Source organism: Heloderma suspectum, chromosome 2 (genome assembly GCF_057233095.1).
Source record: "Heloderma suspectum isolate Gila_16-S chromosome 2, 16-S_ref, whole genome shotgun sequence".
NCBI lineage: Eukaryota > Metazoa > Chordata > Lepidosauria > Squamata > Helodermatidae > Heloderma > Heloderma suspectum.
In genome coordinates this window covers 366,019,906-366,041,659 of record NC_139459.1, presented here as the reverse complement: position 1 = coordinate 366,041,659, position 21,754 = coordinate 366,019,906, and the positions used below count along the sequence as shown (strand labels likewise).

The window sequence follows — 21,754 nt, the reverse complement described above, 5'->3', positions numbered from 1 at the left end:
TCAACTCTTGACAGCTGTGTCTGTGACAGCTTTTGTTTATCTAACCAAGGGCTATTCCAACCCATCTGAAGTTGGGTCTGTTTGCTTCTTACTGATAAAAATCCTTAAATGGTTTGGGACCAGGATAACGGAAGGTCTGCCCTCTCTGGTGTAAATCTGCCCATCACTTATGGTCATTGTCGGAGGCATTCCACTGCCAAGGGAGTCTGCATTCCACTGCCAAGGGAGGTGTGGCTGGTGTTAACGTGCGACAGGGCCTGATCAGTGGCAGCACCTCACTTGTAAACACTCTCCCAAGAAAGATTTGATTGCCCTTTTGTTGATGGTTTTTAGGCTGCCAGTTGAGACATTTTTATTTCACCATTTTTAAAATTATTTTGCTGGGTGCTGCCTTTATTTTCTTTGTTTTTATAGCCGTTTTATTACTTTTATCCTAACAGGATTTTGTTTGTATCCTTGTGAACTGCCCTGGGGGGCGGGGGCCTTATGGGGGCCGAAAGGTGGTATATAAATGTTTCTATAAATAAATACATAAAAAATAAAAGCAACCCACAAATTTTGGGCATCCCCTGAAAGAGACATTTCCCCCGCTCTCTCATCATGCTAGAACCCAAAGGGGTCTTCTCATAAAGCTGAAGGGTGGGAGACTCAGGATAGGTCAAAGGCAGGACTTCTTCACACAGTGCATAGTCCAGCTATGGAGTTCAGTACCACAGGACGTAGTGATGGCCTCCAATTTTGATGGCTTTAAAAGGGGGTTAGACAAATTCCTGGAGGAGAGGGTTACAATGGGTAGTAATCCTGATGGATCCATGGTACCTCCAGTATCAGAGGCAGTAAGCCTGTATGCTTCCTCCAGTATCAGAGGCAGTAAGCCTATGTACCCCAGTTGCTGGGGAACCTGGGCGGGAGGGTGCTGTTGCACTCATGTCCTGCTTGTGGGTTTCCCATCAACAGCTGGTTGGCCACTGCCTGATGCCAGCCCCATTCTAACCAACCAGTTCTATCTGCACAATATCAAAACAGATGAACAACCTCTCCAGTCCAGCATGTTTACTCAGAAGCACATATTGCTGAGTTAGGGCATTAAAGGGGACAAAAGAACAATGTGAATGCTGACTTTTCAGCTGTTCAAGGATCTCAAGCAAAATGTAAACACTTCTTTGAAATGGTCATGGACTACAAGCCATTCATGTTAATAGACATTTCTCGCAATGCTTAAACCAAAAGAGCCAGGATGCGAAAACTAAACAAAGGCTTCAGAAACTCGGTTTTTTGATATGCTCCCATTAGGGTGGCCAATTACACATCACCATAAAAGAGGAAATGTATCACCAAAAAAGAGTACAAAAGAGGACATAGATTTGCATAAAATGCCCTAATTTTATATGTGTTTGTTTTGCACGGCTTCATTAAAATGACAAACTGGATTTGTTAAAGAAAATGCAGGAAATGTACCATTTGTTTATTATTATTATTATTATTATTATTATTTATTTATTTCTATACTGCCAAATAGTCAAAGCATTCTGGGCAGTTCACAAAAATTACAAGCCACAAATGCAAGATAATGAAAACATAACATACAATCTTTAACATGCAAAATTTAAAAACAATTTTAAACAGCTAAAACACTTAAAGGCAGCTACTGGACCTGATAAAAATAACTGACAGAAATGCCACATCACATGCTGTCAAATAGCACGGGACCGTCTTAACCTGGTGCCATAAAGATGTCAATGTTGATGCCAGGTGGACCTTAGCATTCCACAATCGGGGCCACTACCGAGAAGGCCCTCTCCCTGGTTGCCATCTTATGAAACCACCTTGGAGCAGGCATTTGGAGGAAAGCCTCGGATGTTTATCGTACTGTCCGGGTCACTTCACGTCAGGAGAGGCAGTTTCCTGTATGGGAGCATCTTTCTTTGCATAGAAAGATTACATAGAAGAGATTCCATAGGATAAGGGCAGTGAAGACAGCAAGGTTAGTATTAGAGCGGGTTTTTATGATTCCAATTCACCCCCTACCCCCAAATCACTCTCTTATGTGGCATGGGGTGAGCAGTGGCCGGTCAGTGCTCCCAGCCTTTGTCTTTAGAAGGGATGTACGAAAGTCACCATTTCGCGGATCTGCTTCGTGGGGGGGGAGGCGCTCCGTCCCTCCCCCCGGAATCCTCGACAGGGGGGAGGCGCTCCGTCCCTCCCCCCCGGAGTCCTGCCCGGCCAACTCCGCTCTGCAGGGATTCCGCGGAGCCGCTGGCCGGCTCTGTCCGCAGCCGGACATCCGGCCGCTGGGCAGCAGGGACGCAAACGGTGGCGGCCATAGCCACCGCCGTTTGCGTCCCTGTACTTAACCATGATAGGCTACGTAAATATTTACGTAGCCTATCATGGCAAAGTAAAAAAAAACGCGTACGCAAATGGTGGCGGCTATGGCGGCCGCCATTTGAGTTGGCTATTTTTTGCTGTTCTAGCCTACGTAAATATTTACGTAGGCTAGAATGGCGAAAAATAGTGAACGCAAATGGTGGCCGCTGTAGCAGCCGCCATTTGCTTACGCTGCGCCCGCGGCCGGTCAGGAGACCAGCCGCCCCCCCGCCGCCCCCACTGCTGCGCCGCTGCCCCCGCCGCCAAATCAACCTGGAGGGATGCCGAAAGCCCTGATGTTGTTCAATCGACTGGGAGTGACCAGCGCAGCCTGGGGCCTGGGCAGCTCGGGCACCCCAGCCACTGGCTCTCCAGTGGTGATGAGGCTGTTGCAGCTGGGACAGATTAAACAGAGCCAGATGCAGTTTTGTGAGTGTATTGTTATTAATGGGGCTCAAGTCAGGGCTTATCGGGACACAGGGGCAGAAGTGACGGCTGTGGACAGGCGATTCCTGGAGGAGGGGCATCTTTGGAAAGGCCAGACTTACTCTGTCACCCCTTACAACTCCCCAAGCATTGAGGTCCCCATTGCTAGAGTTCGGGTTGAGCACCGGGGCTGGAAGGGAGAGTTAGATGTGATCGTCCATCAGGAGGAGTCCTCTGCTCCATGGCATGTATTGATAGGAAATGACCTTGCGTATCAAGTGCGAATGAAGTCCACCATTTCAGGTTTCTGCAGCGGAGGAAGGCCGATGCGTCTCAAGCAGCGCTGAGGTGGCTTGTAATTCTCCAGCTCCCCTCCAGCTCCTTTCCTCTTCCACGAGACACTAGGAGAAACAATCTATACTCTTGGCTGCAGTTTGCTTTGTGAACCACCCAGAGAGCTTCGGCTATTGGGCGGTATAGAAATGAAATAAATAAATAAATAAATAAATAATTGTTGGAACTAGAATTCAGCTGGGTGCAAAGGTGTGTGGAAGGCACATCTCTCCCACAGGAATGCTGAGGTGGGTGGCCATTTTCTATCTTCCCCCTCATTCGTTCTCTCTTCCGTGCCACAAGGCACTAGCATGAACGTTTTGTACTCTCTGTTGGAGTCTGTGTTAAAGTCAGGAACAGTCCAATCCTGTTGGTGTCATAAGAACATAAAAAGAGCCGTGCTGGATCAGACCTAGGTACACCTAGTCCATCATTCTGTTCACACAGTGCCAACCATCTTCCAGTGGGAAAATCACAAGCAGGACATGAGTGCAACACCACCTTCCTGCCATGTTCCCCAGCAACTGGTGGACATACTGCTTCTGGTACTGAAGGTGGCATAGAGCCATCAGGACTAGTAGCCTCCAGGAATTTGTACAATCCCCTTTTAAAGCTATCCAAATGGGTGGCCATCACTACATCTTGTGGGTCATGGCTTAACTATGTGCTGTATGAACAGGAACTTCCTTTTGTTTGTCCTCAGTCTCCCACCAATCTGGGACATCCCAGCTTCATGGGATGACTCCAGTTTCTAGTATTCTGAGAGAGGGAGAAGAATGCCTCCCTATTCACTTCCTCCACACCGTGCATAATTTCATACACCTCTATTATGCCTCCGTTTCCTAAACTAAACAATCTGAGACATCGTAAGCTTTACTCATGGGGGAGTTGCTCCAGCCCCTTGATCATTTTAGTTGCCCCTTGGGGCACTTTTCCCAACTCTTCAATATCCTTTTTCAGGTGTCGTGACCAGAAATGTACACAGTATTTCAAGTGTGGTCACACCATAGATTTGTTTATGGGCAGTATGACATTTGTAGTTTTATTCTCCGTTCCTTTCCAATTAGGCCTAACATGTAATTTGCTTTTTTCAGAGCAGCTGCACACCGGCTTGACATTTTCATCAAGCTGTGAACCACAACCCCAAGATCTCTTTCTTGATCAGTCACCGCTAGCTCAGATCCCATCAGCGCATGTGTCAAGCTGGGACTGTTTTCTCCAATGTGCATTGCTTTCTACTTACTTACATTGAACCACATTTGCCATTTGGATGCCCATTCTCCCAGTGTGGGGAGGCCCTTTTGGAGCTCGTCGCGAGCTCGTCGCAATCCCTTTTTGTTTTAAGCACCCTAAACAATTTGGTGTCATCAGCAAACTTGGCCACTTCACTGCTCATTCCTAATTCCAGATCCTTCTTCTGGGAGGTCCATTGGATGACTCACGTAGGGTTAGTTGCTGCGTTCATGAGGTCTCCATCTTGGAACTGACCGATTCATTTTCCCAAGCCCTGAGTGGGCAAGAGCTCAAAGATCAGCCAACCACACATGAAACTGGCCCTCCTTCCTTCCTTCCTTCCTTCCTTCCTTCCTTCCTTCCTCACTCTCTTTCTTCTCTTACTTTTCCTTAATGTAGAGAAGGTCAAGGGGAGATGGGGTATGGAATATGCGTTCTACCCAGTGAAAAATAGCCTTAAAAATATACCAGAAACCATCTTTGAGACATGGGGCAGTGCTGAGGGGAACAGAAGCAGTGGGGAACTAGTCTTACAGGTTCTTAGAAACGTTTTTTTCAGCACGAGCAGCGGCAGATTTTATGGTTCCTCGGTTGGTTGGTTTGTTTTAAATTTTAATTGTTTTAAATTGTCACAGTATGTTTTAAGTTTTAATTCACCAGTTTAAACCTCTATTATTGTAGTGCATGCCAGGCAATTGTAATGTTTTGGCTGCTCTAAGGTTTAATCTGTTCAAGTTTTATCAGCTGTGAGGAGGCAACGTGAGAGCTCTCAGTGTTTGGACTATGCTTTGAATTCTTCTGATAAAAACCTTGCATACGCACATAAGCCGTAGAGGCATACGTGAACACCTGCCTCATTGCCTTGCCAATTTTGCTGACTTCTACAAGCATTTATCAAGTGGAGGAGGTGGCAGAGTGGTGTTATTTGATTCTTCTACCCTCTGTTTGCAGTGCGTAGTAAGAAAAAGAGGCAGAGAGACCAATCAGAGTCTCCAACGTTCCCTGTTTCAAAGCAATCTAAAATTGATAGCTTCTTGCTTGGTGGCTCTGATACCCCAGGAAGACTCCCAATCTTTAGTACTAATCGATATTCAATCCTGGCCTCCCCTTTGGGGGAAAACGATGAGTACCAGGAAGGAAAAAAATTAGGAGCCCCAGGAATGGAGAAACGAGGAGAAGCAAGAACTACTGGGCTGAAGCCTGAAGAGGTGAACATGGCAACTATTGATGCCATGGCAGAGCAGTGCTTGTTAATTCTTAAAACTCTAATTAATATTTTTGGGACAATCAGAGCCATAAATGATAAACTAACCCCTATTGCTGGACATACAAAGCAACTTGATGAGATTATACAACATCTCAAGGACCAGGAAATCAGAACAAAACAAGAAGTGAATCCAGAAGTAAATCAGAAAGACTTCCAGGTTTACAGCCTATTCAGGCTTTGGCTCCTTCAACTGTATCCCAACATTCGAATCTCTTGAACCTTGCGGACTGTGGAGAACTTGTAGAAATGAAGAATTGGGACTTTAAGGGGAACTTAATTTTAGTCCCAGACGGGTGGCCTTTGAAATATCACCCTTATCAAATGGGGTTCTGCCAAGTTGGTGGAGGGAAAACAGAGTTGTGTATAATCTTAATGCATTGTTGAACTTCAGAATTCATGTAACAAATATTAGATCTGTACACACACTTCTAGGCTCTCTATATTTACAGAGATGTATAATAACTTTCAACTCACCAATGTCGGCTAAAGAAATCTTTGCTGCAATTTGGTTTGGCAGAAGCTTAATTTTAAATGTGGATCATAAATTGCTCAGGAGAATACAGGGGCTGTATGAGAATTCTGTCTTGCGTGTGAGTATCTTCAGGTGATCTTTCAGGCCCCATTATTGTTAACAAAGGAGCGCGCCAGGGATGTTTGCTTGCACCTCTTTATTTAATCTATATCTTAATGATATAGTTTCCTACTTATCTAGCCCAGACTTCTTCCCACCTTTCTTAAAGGACAGGAGTACTTCAGTGTTATTACATGCAGATGACGCTGTTCTCCTGTCATACACCCAGGTGGGGATGTGTAGGCTTTTAAGAGCCCTAAGCTCATATTGTATGAGAGACGCCCTTCAGGTCAATGATGAAAAAACTAAAATCTTAGTCTTTGGCAAAAGGAGGAAAAAATACTGATGGCAGCTGGATAACCACCTGCTTGACCAGGTTAATAAATATAAATACCTAGGAGTGACATTTCAAAGTTCAGGATCTTGGTCAGAGCACTTGAAAGCAATAGCCCTGACAACTCATGCAACTAGTAATGTCATTCTTTGTTTTGCTGCAGGACCAGGTGGTAAGATGGTGGCCCCTTTAATGGAGCTATACAAGGGCGAATTACTTCCCCAAATATTATATGGGGCACCTGCCTGGATCCATGCTAACATTGCTTCATTGGAGTCAGTGAAGCATAAATTTCTATCTAGAGTACTCGGGGTTCCCAGATCCACTTCTAAGGCCATTGTCCGACTAGAAACAGCCTGTCACTCAGTGGGAATGCTTGTCCAAAAAGCTGCCACTTTCTTCTGGTTAAAGATAGTGTCTCAACTGGCCTCCCTTTTGGTCTTATTAGCATATGAAGCAATGGGAAGGGGCTCATGGGCAGACAAGATAACCACAACTATTTCTGAGTTGGGCTTTTCACAATCATATTTGCTTGCGAGGGGCTATGATAGAGCTAGGGAGGAGATCTCAAAGAGATCTCAAGATGTTGATATCCAAACAACAATGGCTGTTGCTGCTGAAAGTCGCTCTAACAAGATCTATAAAAGCATCAGGACCTCTCCGGGGAAGGTTCCCCCGTATTTGATTTCCATCACCTCACGTGAATTGAGATGGCTCATGACTAGGTGCAGACTGAACTCACTCCAATTGATGGAGGTGAAGGTACATTACAGGTCCCATCATGGCAGGAGTGCAGATTGCCCAGCTGGTTGCCCAAGTTAGAGGACATGATGCACTTTCTAGCGGAATGCCCATTGTACATCTATTTGAGGAAGCAATACCTTGAGCCCCTATTAGTTGCGCTTGAGGATACTCCCGGTGCAAGCATAACTCAATTATTATTAGCTGGAACAGATCATTATACATAATATAGGACTGCTAAGTTTGTCAGTCGAGCCCTGGAGAGGCGAAAGTCATTGACTTTTATAAAAAAAACTAAATATTTAAACATGGTAATAACATGCTGGCAAATACTGTTTTAGGATTTTAAAATGTTTTTAATTTGTTTTTGTTAGTTATTTTATTAACAATTTGTACTTTGGTTTCCTTTTTGGTTGATATGAGAATTCTAGTTGTTTTTGTGTGCCGATGGCCTGATTGGCTAAAAAGCAATAAACTGTATCTATCCCTTCCTTCCTTCCTTCCTTCCTTCCTTCCTTCCTTCCTCTCTCTCTCTCTCCCCCCTCCCTCTCTTTCTTCTCTTACTTTTCCTTAATGTAGAGAAGCTTGAAGGGAGACGGGGTGTGGAATATGCATCCTACTCAGTGAAAAATAGCCTAAAAAATATACCAGAAACCATCTTTGAGACATGGGGCAGTGCTGAGGGGAACAGAAGCAGTGGGGAGCTAGTCTTACAGGTTCTTAGAAACGTTTTTTTAAAGCAGCACATAGGTGTTTATGCTGCTTTATCCACACTCTTCCTCAGCTTTCCCCAAAAGATAAGCGCCTTCCTCCCCTCTCCCTACCACAGAGAAAGAAAATAACCTTACAGACAGTACGATGTCCACGTCGCCCCTTTTGATCAGACTGCCATCCTTGCGAGCCAGATGTCCTAGACTGGAAAGAGACAGTGGAACAAGCAAAACATCACATGCAGGAAACTGTCCTGGATGGACTGTGGTGCTTCTGCTTTAAAGACTCCTCTGGTCTGTCTGGGTGTCTGCCTGCTTTCCCCCTGCGTGGCCTGTCTCTTGGAAAGTGAAGAACTAATTTAAAAAACACACTCTAAGGCTGCCATCCCACAAACCCCAAGGAGCAAGAGCCATGGTGCCCAGTGGTCTCTTGGCCTCGCCCAGGAAGGGGCCCTTGAGGCTGCCCTGGGAAGGCACCTGTCCTCAGGGAGTGCAAAGTGGTCAGGGCCCATGGGCCTTTTCTGGATCCCGACTCCCGGCCCTGAATTCTACCTGGTCAAGATGGGCCCCCTTGTGTTCAAAGAGTGGCCCGTTCTCTTTGCCGGTGGCCCAGTTGCCTTGGCTTCTTGGCAGTGGCTGTACTCACCAAGGAGGAAGGCTGCTCCCTTAGCGGCTGCAGCTTGGTTGATGGTAGGACGGCGCATGTGCTCACAGACCGCGTCCCTGCGCAGTGGCTTGCTGTAGCACGTGGCCTCGCAGAAAAGAACACGGAGAGTGGGAATCAGGCGTCTTTGCGCAGAGGAGAGGGCTCCCTCTAGCACGCCTTCCGCCTCAAATGACTAGGGGGCCCGCAGAAGTCAGGCTTTCCATCGTGCCCACAGGTCACCCGCTGGCCTGACTCTGCCATCTTTGTACCACTGACACCTTTCCGCTTGGACACAGCTCCAGCACCACCACCGCCTGACCCCTCTGTGGCAGCTGGGGCCATGGGTTCTTTCAAATAAGGTCCTGCCTCTACTTCTCTGTCTGGCATTGCACCCGTTGTTCTTTGGAGCCATAGGCCAGAACATCTTTTGCCTCCATCTTGGCCGGAGATCCCTCAGACAGCCGCCTCAGCCTGCACAGCCGTCAGATTCATCAACTTCCCTTGGAAGAAATGTGGGACCACCTTGTCCGAGGGGTGTTGTTCTTAAACTCCTCTTTCTCCCCCACCCCTCCACTCCGCAACTGTATTTCCCCACCACTGCGGTTTTCCCGGCCAGTCGGTGGACTGCCCAGGATCCGTTGCCTCCTGCAGTTGCTGCGCGTTTTCCTCTGAAGTGGCAGTTGCCCGAGTAGTGAGCCCTCTTCGGCCATTGGCTGAGACGGGTCTGTGGTGGCACAAAGCACCTCAGGGATGGCTGAGTGCTGGAGGTGTCAGTAACCCCTCCAAATCAAGGGCTTCACCTTCCCATTGAGCTAAACCAGAGCTGGGCAAAATCCAAATCATGCTGCCTGCCCCCAGAAACAGGATGCTGGGGCTGGGCTAGACCAGGGCCGGGCCAGGCAATATATGGCCACCTTAAAGAAATGCTTTCCAGAGCAGAGATGATTTGTGGTGAACAATAGGAGCGTTCCCTCTGACCTGTTTTCATATGCCCAAAGAAAAGTATGCGGCTAAGCCCACCCCAGTTTTAGGCAACCTCATCCCCCCACCATGTTTTCAACTACAACTCCCCTAATGCATGACCATTAGCCATGCTGGCTGGGGCTGCTGGGATTTGGAGTTCAGCTGTATCCGGAGGGCCACAGACTCCTGAGAAGGTATCTTGGACGGTTTGTTGTAGTTCACCGGGTCCCCTTTTCCTCCATCTTTCTTTTAAAAAATGTTTCAGATAGTAACAACCGCACTGGCACCTCCCCCCAGCCATGCACCCGGACTCCTTCGGGAACATGATCCCTGGGGCTGCCTCCTTCCTGTTTCCTGACAGAGCTCCTTTGCCTTTAACAGCTGCTTAGAGATAGAAATTCAACAGCTAGACAGTTGAGGAGATGCCTCAACCCCCCAAAATGATGGACACATTGCGTCAAACCACAGATCCACTGAAGAAACTAGAAAGTGCCTTTTTCCTAGGTGAAATTGGAACCACCATCCTCCCCTGGAAACAGAGAATGGAAAAGATACTGATAGTGCAATCCTATGCCTGCCTGCTCCGAGGTAGGACCGATGGGGTTCAGTGGGGCTTGCGTCCAGGGAAGTGTGCATAGGACTGCAGCTTGAGAGGTCATTGTCACCCCTATAGATCTGAGATTTGCATCATCATTCCCTCTAATTGCAGACTCAGAGGGGGAATGCTGACAACGATGGAACCAAAATGGGGTCACTGAGAAACAAAAGGAAGGTGCCAGCATCTGTTGGGGAACCCTGAGGTTTGCAGATGTACAGAATAAATCATTAACTCCCACCCAACAGGACCCAATCCCCCACAAAGTCAGACCAAGAGCCCCATAAGGACTGGGCATGCTCATTAGCTATGGCAGGTTGAGCATCCGTTAAGGGATGGTGGAGAAATGCTATCCTGGGGGAAGGCATGGCTGGCACTGGCTCCCCCTTCCTTGACTGTGTGCATTTCATGGTGCAGTCCGTGTGCATGGATGCAGTGGAGGCTGGTGGCTCTGATCTCGGGAGGGCTGTGAATCCATTCTGGGGGCCTGTCAGGACCAGCCAGGACTCCAGAGGAGCTATCCAAGGCGCTGAACCCTTCTTCGAAAGGGAACTGCCAATCACACTGTTATTCCTCGGAAGAATTAGATAAAAATGTCAGGATTCATTGCGCCATCAGAGGAGATCATGTCTGCCAAATGTCAGAATGCTAGCCACAGAGGTATTGTGCAAGGGTGGCCTTGACATTTTGAAGGCTCCAAACAGGACATACTCATCTCATGTTCCTTGTGGGCCATTGTTCTGAAAATTACAGAGAGCCTAGTGGTGTCCCTACGTAAGAAATGAGCAACGTTTCAGAAGGATAGGCACAACAGTTCATGTGGAAGGGGAGTTCTCCAATTTGGGGGAGGGAGGGATTTGTTTTCCCTTCCCTTCACCACCCACCACAGTTTTCGGGTAAAATTGTATGAAAAAGCACAGTACATTAGAGGTGTTGCCCAGACAAGAAACCTGCAAAGTTTCTGAAGGATATACATGCATGCAAATTTAGAATTACTAGAATTTATTTATATTTCACCAATGTTCGCAGCAGGAGAACATGGGCAGGAAGATGCTAGTCCACTCATGTCCTGCTTGTGGGTTTCCCATGGGCATCAATTGGCCACTGTGTGAATAGAATGCTGGACTAGGTGGACCTTGGTCTGATGCAGCAGGGCTCTTCTTACGTTCTTAAATATAGAGTGCCTCTGAGCATATGCAGAATGCTTTTCTTTCACCACTGAGCACTTACAGTCTCCCCCTACTGATTCTGTTCCCCTCCATACAACCATCCCTCCTCATCCTACCACCCTCTAGTAACTCTTCATAAAAACAGATGTTTTGTGCAACTCTCCTCTACCTCCCCCTCGTTATGCACAAGGTCTCATTGTACCCTCCTCTCCATCACTTCATTTGTGCCAAAACTTCACCAGGAGTCAGCCAATCAGTCCGTTTTCAAAATTAGGGCGTTATGGAGAAACTCTGAGCATGTACTAAGTGCCTTTCACTCACCACTGAAGCTAGAGTTTATGCAAAATGAAAAAAAAAACACAAATGACAAAACATGCATAGGACTATGCTGAAAGGGTAGTCAGTTAAGTAGACTGCAATTGGGGAGGCACTGTATTTAGCCTGCAGTACCATGCTCACAAGTCAGGATTTATTTCTGCATGCAGAACATCAGGCTGCAAATCTCCCCTGATTTGGGGGGGGGGGGGGTTAGAGAGAATTCCTTAAGGCAAGTGGCTCCTTTCAGAGTGGTGGTACTTCAGAGGAATTTAGGAGGCTGTGGAGGGTTTGTAAGGATTGCATGTACTTAAATGAACTTTATGAGGTGAGGTGGCTGGGGGCTTTTTCTAGCTTTTTTAAAAATGTAAAACCTATTTAAAACCCCCAGATCATGACACCACATAATCCGAACACTCCTTTTGGAATAATTTGAGTCCTACAGCTATTTAGGGGAAATTAAAGTGGAGGGGGAGAAAGAAGTTTGTGGAGGCTGATTGGATCTCTCGCTGTACTGAAGCTACTAAACTTCTGCAGAGGCCAAAGGTTCCAGTTTGGGGCAGTGAAATCAGATGCTGTGTGAAATACCAGTATTTCACATGGAGCTCTTTCATCCCTTCCTTCTCCCTCTTCAAAATTTCATTGCAAGCAAGCTCCCAACAGTGGGCATGTAAGAGCAGAAAAATGGGAAGAGAGAAACAACGAGCAGACTGTGGAAGGAAAGGTGGCAGTCTCCCCTCTAGTTTGAAAGGCTGGTGCATTCACAGTAGAGCCCCTATCGGTCTGCTAAGAGAGCAAGCCCTAAGGCATCAAGTAACAGCAAGGCTATGAAATTAAAAGATCTTTGTTCCTTGGGAGGAAAGCTATGGCAAACCTAGACAGCATAGTAAGAAGCAGAGACATCATCTTGCCGACAAAGATTCGTATAATCAAAGCTATGGTTTTCCCAGTAGTAACGTATGGCTGCGAGAGCTGGATTATAAGGAAGGCTGAGCGCTGAAGAACTGATGCTTTCGAACTGTGGTGCTGGAGAAGACTCTTACGAGTCCCCTGGACTGCAAGGAGGTCAAATCAGTCAATCCTAAAGGAAGTCAACCCTGAGTGGTCATTGGAAGGACAGATACTGAAGATGAAGCTCAAATATTTTGGCCACTGAATGCAAAGAGAAAACTCCCTGGAAAAGACCCTGATGCTGGGAAAGACTGAAGGGAAAAGGAGAAGGGGACGGCAGAGGATGAGATGGCTAGATACCGATTAAACTCTGATCCAGAACTGTAGACCTTGATTTAATTCACTGAGCAGATCTGTTTTTCTGAAGCGTGAAAAATTCTCTCCGGACCCTGAAAGATCAGAAACGATAGATAAGAGGAGGCTTCGGGGCCAGGGAAGGAAGGTGGCTGGGGCGGCAATAGGGAAGATCATAGAAATGCTGCCCCAGTCTCCTTCCCTCCCCCAAGAATACCGCTTTCTACCCATTCCCACACTCCTTTTTACTAGTGCGGAGGGGCACTAGTGGTCCTTGGACTTGATGGTCTTATACACCCCTTCCAATCCTACTACAATCCAGAGTGCAGGACACGGAATAATGGGCTCAAGTTACAGGAAGCCAGATTCCGGCTGAACATCAGGAAAAACTTCCTGACTGTTAGAGCAATACGATAATGGAACCCATTCCCTAGGGAGGTGGTGGGCTCTCCCACACTGGAGGCATTCAAGACGAGGCTGGACAGCCATCTGTCGGGGATGCTCTGACTTGGATTCCTGCATTGAGTAGGGAGTTGGACTCGATGGCCTTGTAGGCCCCTTCCAACCCTACTATTCTATGATTCTATGATGCACCCCCACAAATAGCGCCTAACCCAACATGGAGTTAACTGCTAACAGCTTGAAGCCCATTTCTCCTCCATTTCCCAGAGAAGATCAGATGGCCATCTCGGAAACAGAAGATGAGGCCTGAACAAAGCAGGGAATGTTTTCTATTATTGCTTGAAATAAAAACACCTCTTTGTAGGCAACAGTGAATTATAGGGGGAGGGGGGCATTATTATCACTATCCCGGCTGCAGAAATGCACAAAGGTATGAGTTGCAAATGATGAAACCCAAGTAATACAGTCTCACATTTTGGAAGATTAAATTCATCTACAACTCCTAAATGCTCAGATATACAACTTAAGTAATTAAATTTTAGAGATGTTTGCTCGGCAGCATCTGTTTCATATTTCTGCACTGTAGAGAAGCTATCACTTTTGAGGGAGTGTAATAACACCGTTGAGACAATAGCTCCTGCTTGCTGCAGCATTACTGACCCAGCAGTCACTTCCTTGGTTGTTTCTTATACCACATAGGTTCCACATGCCTGGTTCTTCCTGACTGCTGGAGGACATCAATAAAAGGCTGCCATGTGCACCTTGAGAGTCAAAGCTTTATCTGCACAGCTGTGGGAAGCAGTTATACATGGCATATAGGAACCACAAACCAAAAACTCATTCAGCGTTTCTGCACTTTTAAAATCATATTTTTAAAATCAAAGAGACCACCTTCAAGATACCATGTATTTCCTGCCAAGACACCGCCTGGCTTGGGTGGGACTGGCCCATGTAACAGACACAAAAACCTAAGAAATGCTGTCCTGGATTGGACCAAAGGTCTATGTAGTGAAGCCTTCCCCACCATGTTCTTAGCATCTTATATTTGTGATTACTGCCCCACAGCTGAAGCTCTCTGAGCAACTGACAGAAGTTAAAATATTAAAGCAAAGTACAACAAGTTGAAAACCCATTTACATAAAAGCACACAGACAATATACACAAACAACATATAACTAAAAACAACTTTGAACCGTCAGTCATAACTAAAGACACATCCAAGACTGATTAAAACTCATCATGTGCTGCCAAATGCCTGGGAAAAGAGATTAGTCTTAACCTGATGCTGAAAAAATAACAGCGTTGGCACCAGGCAAACCTCATGGGGCAGCTAGTTCCACAGATGGGAGGCCAACACCGAGAAGGCGCTCTCCCTTGTTGCCGCCTTCTGAGCTTTCCTTGGAGGAGGTACTCGGAGGAGGACCCTGGATGCTCAGTGTATAGAGTACGGGTAGGTTCAATTTCGGAGAGGCGTGCGGTCAGGTATTGCGGTCCATGCCGATTATTCTGCTGCATGGGTTCCTTGATGCGTCCTAACGGTACGGCTTGTGCTGAAGCACTTTCCAGGTTCCATACATTTATATGATTTCTACCCTGTGCATATTCTTTGATGTATCCGAACCTGACTGCTTCCACTAAAGTTCTTCACACTCCATTCATTCATAAGGTTTCTCCCATGTGGGTTCTTTGATGCGTAGAAAGTTTACTGCTCTGACTAAAACTCTTTTCACACTCCATGCATTTATATGGTTTCTCCCCTGTGTGCATTCTTTGGTGTGTAGTAAGTTTACTGCTCTGACTAAAACTCTTTCCACACTCCATGCATTCATAAGGTTTCTCCCCTGTGTGGGTTCTTCGATGTGTAGTAAGGGAGTCCATCCTACTGAAGGTCTTTCCACACTCCATGCATTCATATGGTTTCTCCCCTGTGTGTATTCTGTGATGCACAATAAAAGTACTGCTCCGACTAAAACTCTTTCCACACTCCATGCATTTATATGGTTTCTCCCCTGTGTGCATTCTTTGATGCGTAGTAAGTTTACTACTCTCACTAAAACTCTGTCCACACTCCATGCATTTATACGGTTTCTCCCCTGTGTGCATTCTTTGATGCTTACTAAGACTACACCTATGACTAAAACTGTTTCCACACTCCATGCATTCATGCGGTTTCTCCCCTGTGTGTTTTCTTTGATGTATAGTAAGGGAGTCCATCCTACTGAAGCTCTTTCCACACTCCATGCATTCATAAGGTTTCTCCCTTGTGTGTGTTCTTCGATGTAAAGTAAGGGAGTCCATCCTACTGAAGCTCTTTCCACACTCCATGCATTCATAAGGTTTTTCCCTTGTGTGTGTTCTTTGATGTATCCTAAGCTTACTGCTTCTGCTAAAGCTCTTTCCACACTCCATGCATTCATAAGGTTTCTCCCCTGTGTGGGTTCTTCGATGTATAGTAAGAGAGTGCATTGTACTGAAGCTCTTTCCGCACTCCATGCATTTATATGGTTTCTCCCCTGTATGCATTTTTTGATGCGTAGTAAGTTTACTACTCTCACTAAAACTCTGTCCACACTCCATGCAATTATATGGTTTCTCTCCTGTGTGGGTTCTTTGATGCGTAGTAAGTTGACTGCTCTGACTAAAACTCTTTCCACACTCCATGCAGTTATATGGTTTCTCCCCTGTATGCGTTCTTTGATGCGTAGTAAGTTGACTGCTCTGACTAAAACTCTTTCCACACTCCATGCATTCATAAGGTTTCTCCCCTGTGTGTGTTCTTTGATGCGTAGTAAGGTTACTGCTCTGACTAAAACTCGTTCCACAGTCCATGCATTTATATGGTTTCTCCCCTGTGTGGGTTCTTTGATGCATCCTAAGATTACTGCTTCCGCTAAAGCTCTTTCCACACTCCATACATGTATATTCTTTCTCCCGTGTATGCGTTCTTTGATGCATCCTATGGTTACTGCTTCTGCTAAAGCTCTTTCCACACTCCATACATCTATGAGGTTTCTCTCTTATTTCGGTTCTTCGATGTTTGGTAAGGCTATCCCACAGAATGAAGTGCTTTTCACACTCTGTGCATCTGTCAGGCTTCTCCCCTGGGTGGGTTCTTTGATGTGTATTAAGGTGCTGACTTTGATTACTGCTCTTTCACACTGTATACATTATATGTTTTCTCTGCTATTTGGGTTCTTCAGTGTGAATTTAGGGGGTGAACTTTTTCGACACAGCATGCATTGATATGGCTTCTTCCCTGTGGGGGTTCTGCAATATCTTTCTAAGTTTAATTGATCCTCAATATTTCCCCCTACACTTGACACTTTCTCCTGTTTCCTGTGTGATCTCATAGGATCAGGGCTCCATGGAAATCAGGACTCTGAGAAGCAGGTGACTTCTTCCTCCCGTTGCTTGGTGGATTTCCTCGTGTGGTGCTCCTTTATTCATGCAGGTCCCTTGTTCTGCTTCATGACGGATGGCTTCCAAGGACCCTACAGGTGACTTCTTATTATTCCCACTGTCCTGCTCATCACCTGTTTGTGAAAGAAAAAGAACAGTCAGTTGTTAACAGGGTCCTATTTTCTAGACTTTGGAGTACTTTGCGGGGGAAAGGATCTGTACATAAGCAGCCATGGAACAGAAAAGCTTTCATCAAGAAAACTCTGGTCCAGAACTGTGGACCTTGATTTAATTCACTGAGCAGATCTGACTGTTTTTCTGGAGCGTGAAAAATTCTCTCCGGACCCTGAAAGATCAGAAATGATAGATAAGCGGAGGCTTCGGGGCTGGGGAAGGAAGGAGGCTGGGGCGGCAATAGGGAAGATCGTAGGAATGCCGCCCCGGTCTCCTTCCCTCCCCCAAGAATACTGCTTTTTCCCCATTCCCACACTCCTTTTTACTAGTGCGGAGGGGCACTAGTGGTCCTTGGACTTGATGGTCTTATACACCCCTTCCAGTCCTACTACTCTATGAGTTCTATGAAACACACTGGTTCCTAAGGTGCAAGAGCACAGAAAGTGGAGGAACCAGATACGTAATCAAGGATACTTGCGAATTTACCTGGGGTTGTCTGCACTTCTGAATGTCAGCTTTTCACAATTTCTTTTTATTTTGCTAGGCACAGAGCAAAAGTACAGAGAAACATAATAAGAAAAATAAGAAAAAAATGAAATTAAACACACAGACATAAAAACAATCTTCACTTGTAGTATGGGCAAAAGACTATGATTAATCACATTTTAATCAAAGTCAGTTGAGGCCAAATTGTGAGTATTTCCTAGTGGTTGGAGGGGATGGACCCTCGGGGTAAAGTCCCTCTCTAGGTGGTGGAAAATCTTCTCACAAAAATATATGGTTGGCAAAAATGTAATTTGTCAAAAACAAGTCCTGCCAGACGAATCTGATCTCATTTTTTGATCAAGTAACCTCCCTTGTGGACTGTGGGAATGCTGTAGACATCATATACCTCGACTTCAGCAAAGCTTTCGACAAAGTGCCCCACGATATCCTGATGAGCAAACTAGCTCAAAGTGGGCTAGATGAAACAACGATCTGGTGGATCCACACTTGGCTACAGAATTGGACTCAAAGAGTGCTTATCAATGGGACCTTCTCAAATTGGGGAGAGGTAACGAGTGGGGAACCGCAGGGCTCAGTCCTGGGCCCAGTGCTCTTCAACATTTTTAGTAATGACTTGGAGGAGGAGGTGCAGGGAATGCTGATCATATTTGCAGATGACACAAAATTGGGTGGGATAGCTAATACTTTGGAAGACAGAAACAAAATTCAAAGTGATCTGGATAGACTGGAGCGCTAGGCGGAAAGCAACAGAATGACATTTAATTGGGATAAATGCCAAGTTCTGCACCTTGGAAAAAGAAACTAAATGCACAGTTACAAGATGGGGGATACGTGGCTCAACCACACTACAAGCGAGAAGGATCTTGGAATTGTTGTCGATCACAAGCTGAATATGAGCCAACAATGTGATGTGGCTGCAAAAAAGGCCAATGCTACTTTGGGATGCATTTATAGAAGCATAGCTTCCAAATCCCGGGAAGTACTAGTTCCCCTCTACTCAGCACTGGTTAGGCCTCATCTGGAGTACTGTATCCAGTTCTGGGCACCACACTTTAAGAAGGATGCAGACAAGCTGGAGAGGGTTCAGGGGAGGGCAACGAGGATGATGAGGGGATTGGAAGCAAAGCCCTATGAAGAGAGACTGAAAGAACTGGGCATGTTTAGCCTTGAGAAGAGAAGACTGAGGGGAGATAGGATAGCGCTCTTCAAGTACTTGAAAGGTTGTCACAGAGAGGAAGGCCAGGATCTCTTCTTGATCATCCCAGAGAGCAGGACACGGAATGATGGGCTCAAGTTACAGGAAGCCAGTTTCCGGCTGAACATCAGGAAAAACTTCCTGACTGTTAAGAGCAATACGGCAATGGAGCCAATTCCCTAGGGAGGTGGTGGGCTCTCCCATGCTGGAGGCGTTCAAGACGAGCCTGGACAGCCATCTGTCAGGGATGCTCTGACTTGGATTCCTGCATTGAGCAGGGGGTTGGACTCGATGGCCTTGTAGGCCCCTTCCAACCCTACTATTCTATGATTCTATGTAATATGGCAAAAGATTATGGTTAATCCTGTTTTTTAATCCCATTTGTCCTTCTGACCAGGCTCTTTTCAGACCAAGGCGATTAAAAAAAAGAGACTCCTCTGCTGCTCTGACCCACAAAAGCAGCACAGCTTCACCCCACCCACCTTCTCCCCGCAGTTGCTTGCTCCGGATCCGGGCAACTGGACGGAGCTCTGGGGCAGACAGCAGAAAGATCCTGCAGTCGGAACAAAGCAGCTTCTGGCGCGCAGGGAGTTTTGCAGCTGCACAGATTATCCGGCGCCCTTCGCTCCTTCCCGTCCTCGCCCCAGAGCAAGGCGAACCCTTCTGCACCCCGCCTCCCCGCTGCGCCACATCCCGGGGCCCGGGTTGCTACTGGGAGCGTGGGAGGCTGCAAGGTCATGCAAGGGAAGCCCCGCAGATCTCCGGGTCCCATTCGGCAGCTGGACCGCACGGATCAGCCCAGAGCCCTGGTCCCGCGGGGGGGGGGGATCCTCCCTCCCTTTCCTGCACGGCGCCCCAACGCGGAGCCTGCCTCCCCTCCTGCCCCCCGCCCCCGCCCCAAGGCCCCTCACCTCTCCACGCGTCGCCCCCTCCTGCCCAGGGGCTCTGGGCCTCTTTCCTCCCCGGAAGAGGAACGTGGCGCGACAGTCCTCCCCGCCTCTCCGGGAAGCAGAGCGCAGTTACCCCCACCCGCGGAGGACCGAGCGGAGGAAGCGCGCACCGCTCCCCCGCCTGCAGCCCTTCGCTAGCCGCGCTTCTCGCCCCGGAACAGTCTCGCTGTCGGTCCCCGGCAGCCGAGGCCCCTCTCCGGGACAACGCAGCAGGCCGCCTTGGGGAGCGGGCCGGGCGACGCAAGGGCCCCTTGCCAGGCTCTGGGCTTGGGATTCCATTTCTTACTTTTCTAAACCCCCCAGTCGAGCTGTGGTGCTGGAGAAGACTCTTACGAGCCCCCTGGACTGCAAGGAGGTCAAATCAGCCAATCCTAAAGGAAATCAACCCTCATTGCTCCTTGGAAGGACAGATACTGAAGCTGAAGCTCAAATATTTTGGCCACCTAATGCGAAGAGAAAACTCACTGGAAAAGACCCTGATGCTGGGAAAGATTGAAGGCAAAAGGAGAAGGGGACGGCAGAGGATGAGATGGCTAGATAGCATCACCGATGCAATGAATATGGACTTGAGCACGCTCCGGGAGAGAGTGCAGGACAGGAAGGCCTGGCGTGCTATGGTCCATGGGGTCACGAAGAGTCGGACACGGCTGAACGACTGAACAACAACAACAACAACAAACCCCCCCAGTAGGGAAGGCTCTCTGCAGCGTGCACAAAGATGGAACCCCTTGCAAAGACATCATCTTGCTTAATATAAACGCCGTTTACATGCAAAGTCTGAACAGACAGCAAAAACACACACAACGGTTGCGGCTGGTTGAAATGGGGAGCGCCGATATCCCTCCGGGCAGGTGGGCAGGAGCCAGGGCTCACAGGCCTTGAACAGGCAGCTCAGGGGTGCTTTGAGAGGGCTCCTAGCAGCAGGATCTCGTAGGAAAGTCACCGGGAACTCTGCTCTGGAGTCTTCCTTTTCACAGCCCCCAGTCGGCTGTTGTGCCACGAACCCCAGTCCAGTTCAGGAGAACCCTAAGGGACGGACATGTTCCAATTGCCAGATTTGTTATCGTCAGAACACAGGAAGAACCGTGCTGGGTTTCACCTATGGCTCATCCTGCATCCAGAGAGATGTCCCCAAACAATCGGAGCACAGGAGTCCCAAGAGACCCTGGCAAGTGGGATCCTCAGTCAAGGCAGCAGATCAGCTGTAGCTTATGAGGTCCCAAGGGAGACGCCCTGCACCATCGGGGTACATCCAGCCTACACACAGCTCTTGCTCTGATACCGGGGAGACAGGGGCAGTCTGAAAAAACATCAGTCTGAAAGGTGGATGGGCTGCTGGGGTGAAGAGTGACATGTGGACCTCGGGGTGTCATGGGACTGGCAGGGAGGCCAGGAAAAATAGGTTCCCTGGTCCTGTTTGCCCTTCCCTTCCAAAGACCTTTCTGAGCTTACCAGGTGGAATTTTTATTTTCCTTGCCTGCCTCCACCAGACAGCTGAGAAACCTTCTGCTTCTCTGGGAAACACTCTTCTAGATAGTCTGGAGTTTGGCTTCTAGGTGTGGGGTGAGTAACACAACAACAAAAAAAGAGAAAACCTTTTAAGCAACAGTTCAAACATTTACTGAAAAAGTATCATTATTAAGAAAATGGTATTAACTTAAAATAAAGTAAGAACATAAGAAGAGCCATGCTGGATCAGACCAAGGTCCCATCTAGTCCAGCATTCTGTTCACACAGTATCCAACCAGCTGTCGAACAGGAACCCACAAGCTCATAGGGGAGATGCTCCAGCCCCTTGATCATTTCAGGATGCAATCCTGTGCATGTTTAGACAGAATGAAGTCCTACAACTCTCAGCATGCTGGGAGTTGTAGGCTTTTTTTCTATCTAAACTTGCAAAGGACTGCACCCTTAGTTGCCCTTTTCTGCACTTTTCCCAGCTCTGCAATATCTTTTTTTAGGGGTGGTGGCCAGAACTGTACAGAGTTTTCCAAGTGTGGTCGCACTGTAGATTTGTATAAGGGCTGTATGATATGAGCAGTTTTGTTCTCCAGTCCTTTCTAATTATGCCTAACATGGAATTTACCTTTTTTACAGCGGCCGCACACTGGGTTGACATTTTTCTCGAGCTGTCCACCACAATCCCAAGATCTCTTTCTTGGTCGGTCACCACTAGCTCAGTTCTCATCAGGTTATGCTTGAAGTTGGGATT

General features: G+C 47.3%; 1 protein-coding gene across 1 annotated transcript; it reads right to left on the bottom strand.

Moving 5' to 3' along the window:
• Window positions 1-10,912: 10,912 nt before the first annotated feature.
• LOC146355873 (uncharacterized) lies at window positions 10,913-21,110 on the bottom strand. Its single transcript, XM_084831037.1, has 2 exons — window positions 19,504-21,110; window positions 10,913-16,850 (listed from the first exon to the last, which is right to left on the bottom strand). Exon 2 carries the CDS (start codon window positions 16,312-16,314, stop codon window positions 14,977-14,979), a length of 1,338 nt encoding a protein of 445 aa, XP_084687163.1. The 5' UTR covers window positions 16,315-16,850; window positions 19,504-21,110; the 3' UTR covers window positions 10,913-14,976.
• Window positions 21,111-21,754: the final 644 nt, after the last annotated feature.

Excerpts from the sequence above, each read along its gene's own strand:
- LOC146355873 (XM_084831037.1), bottom strand. The coding sequence starts at position 16,314 with ATGGAGTGTGGAAAGAGCTTTAGCAGAAGCAGTAACCATAGGATGCAT.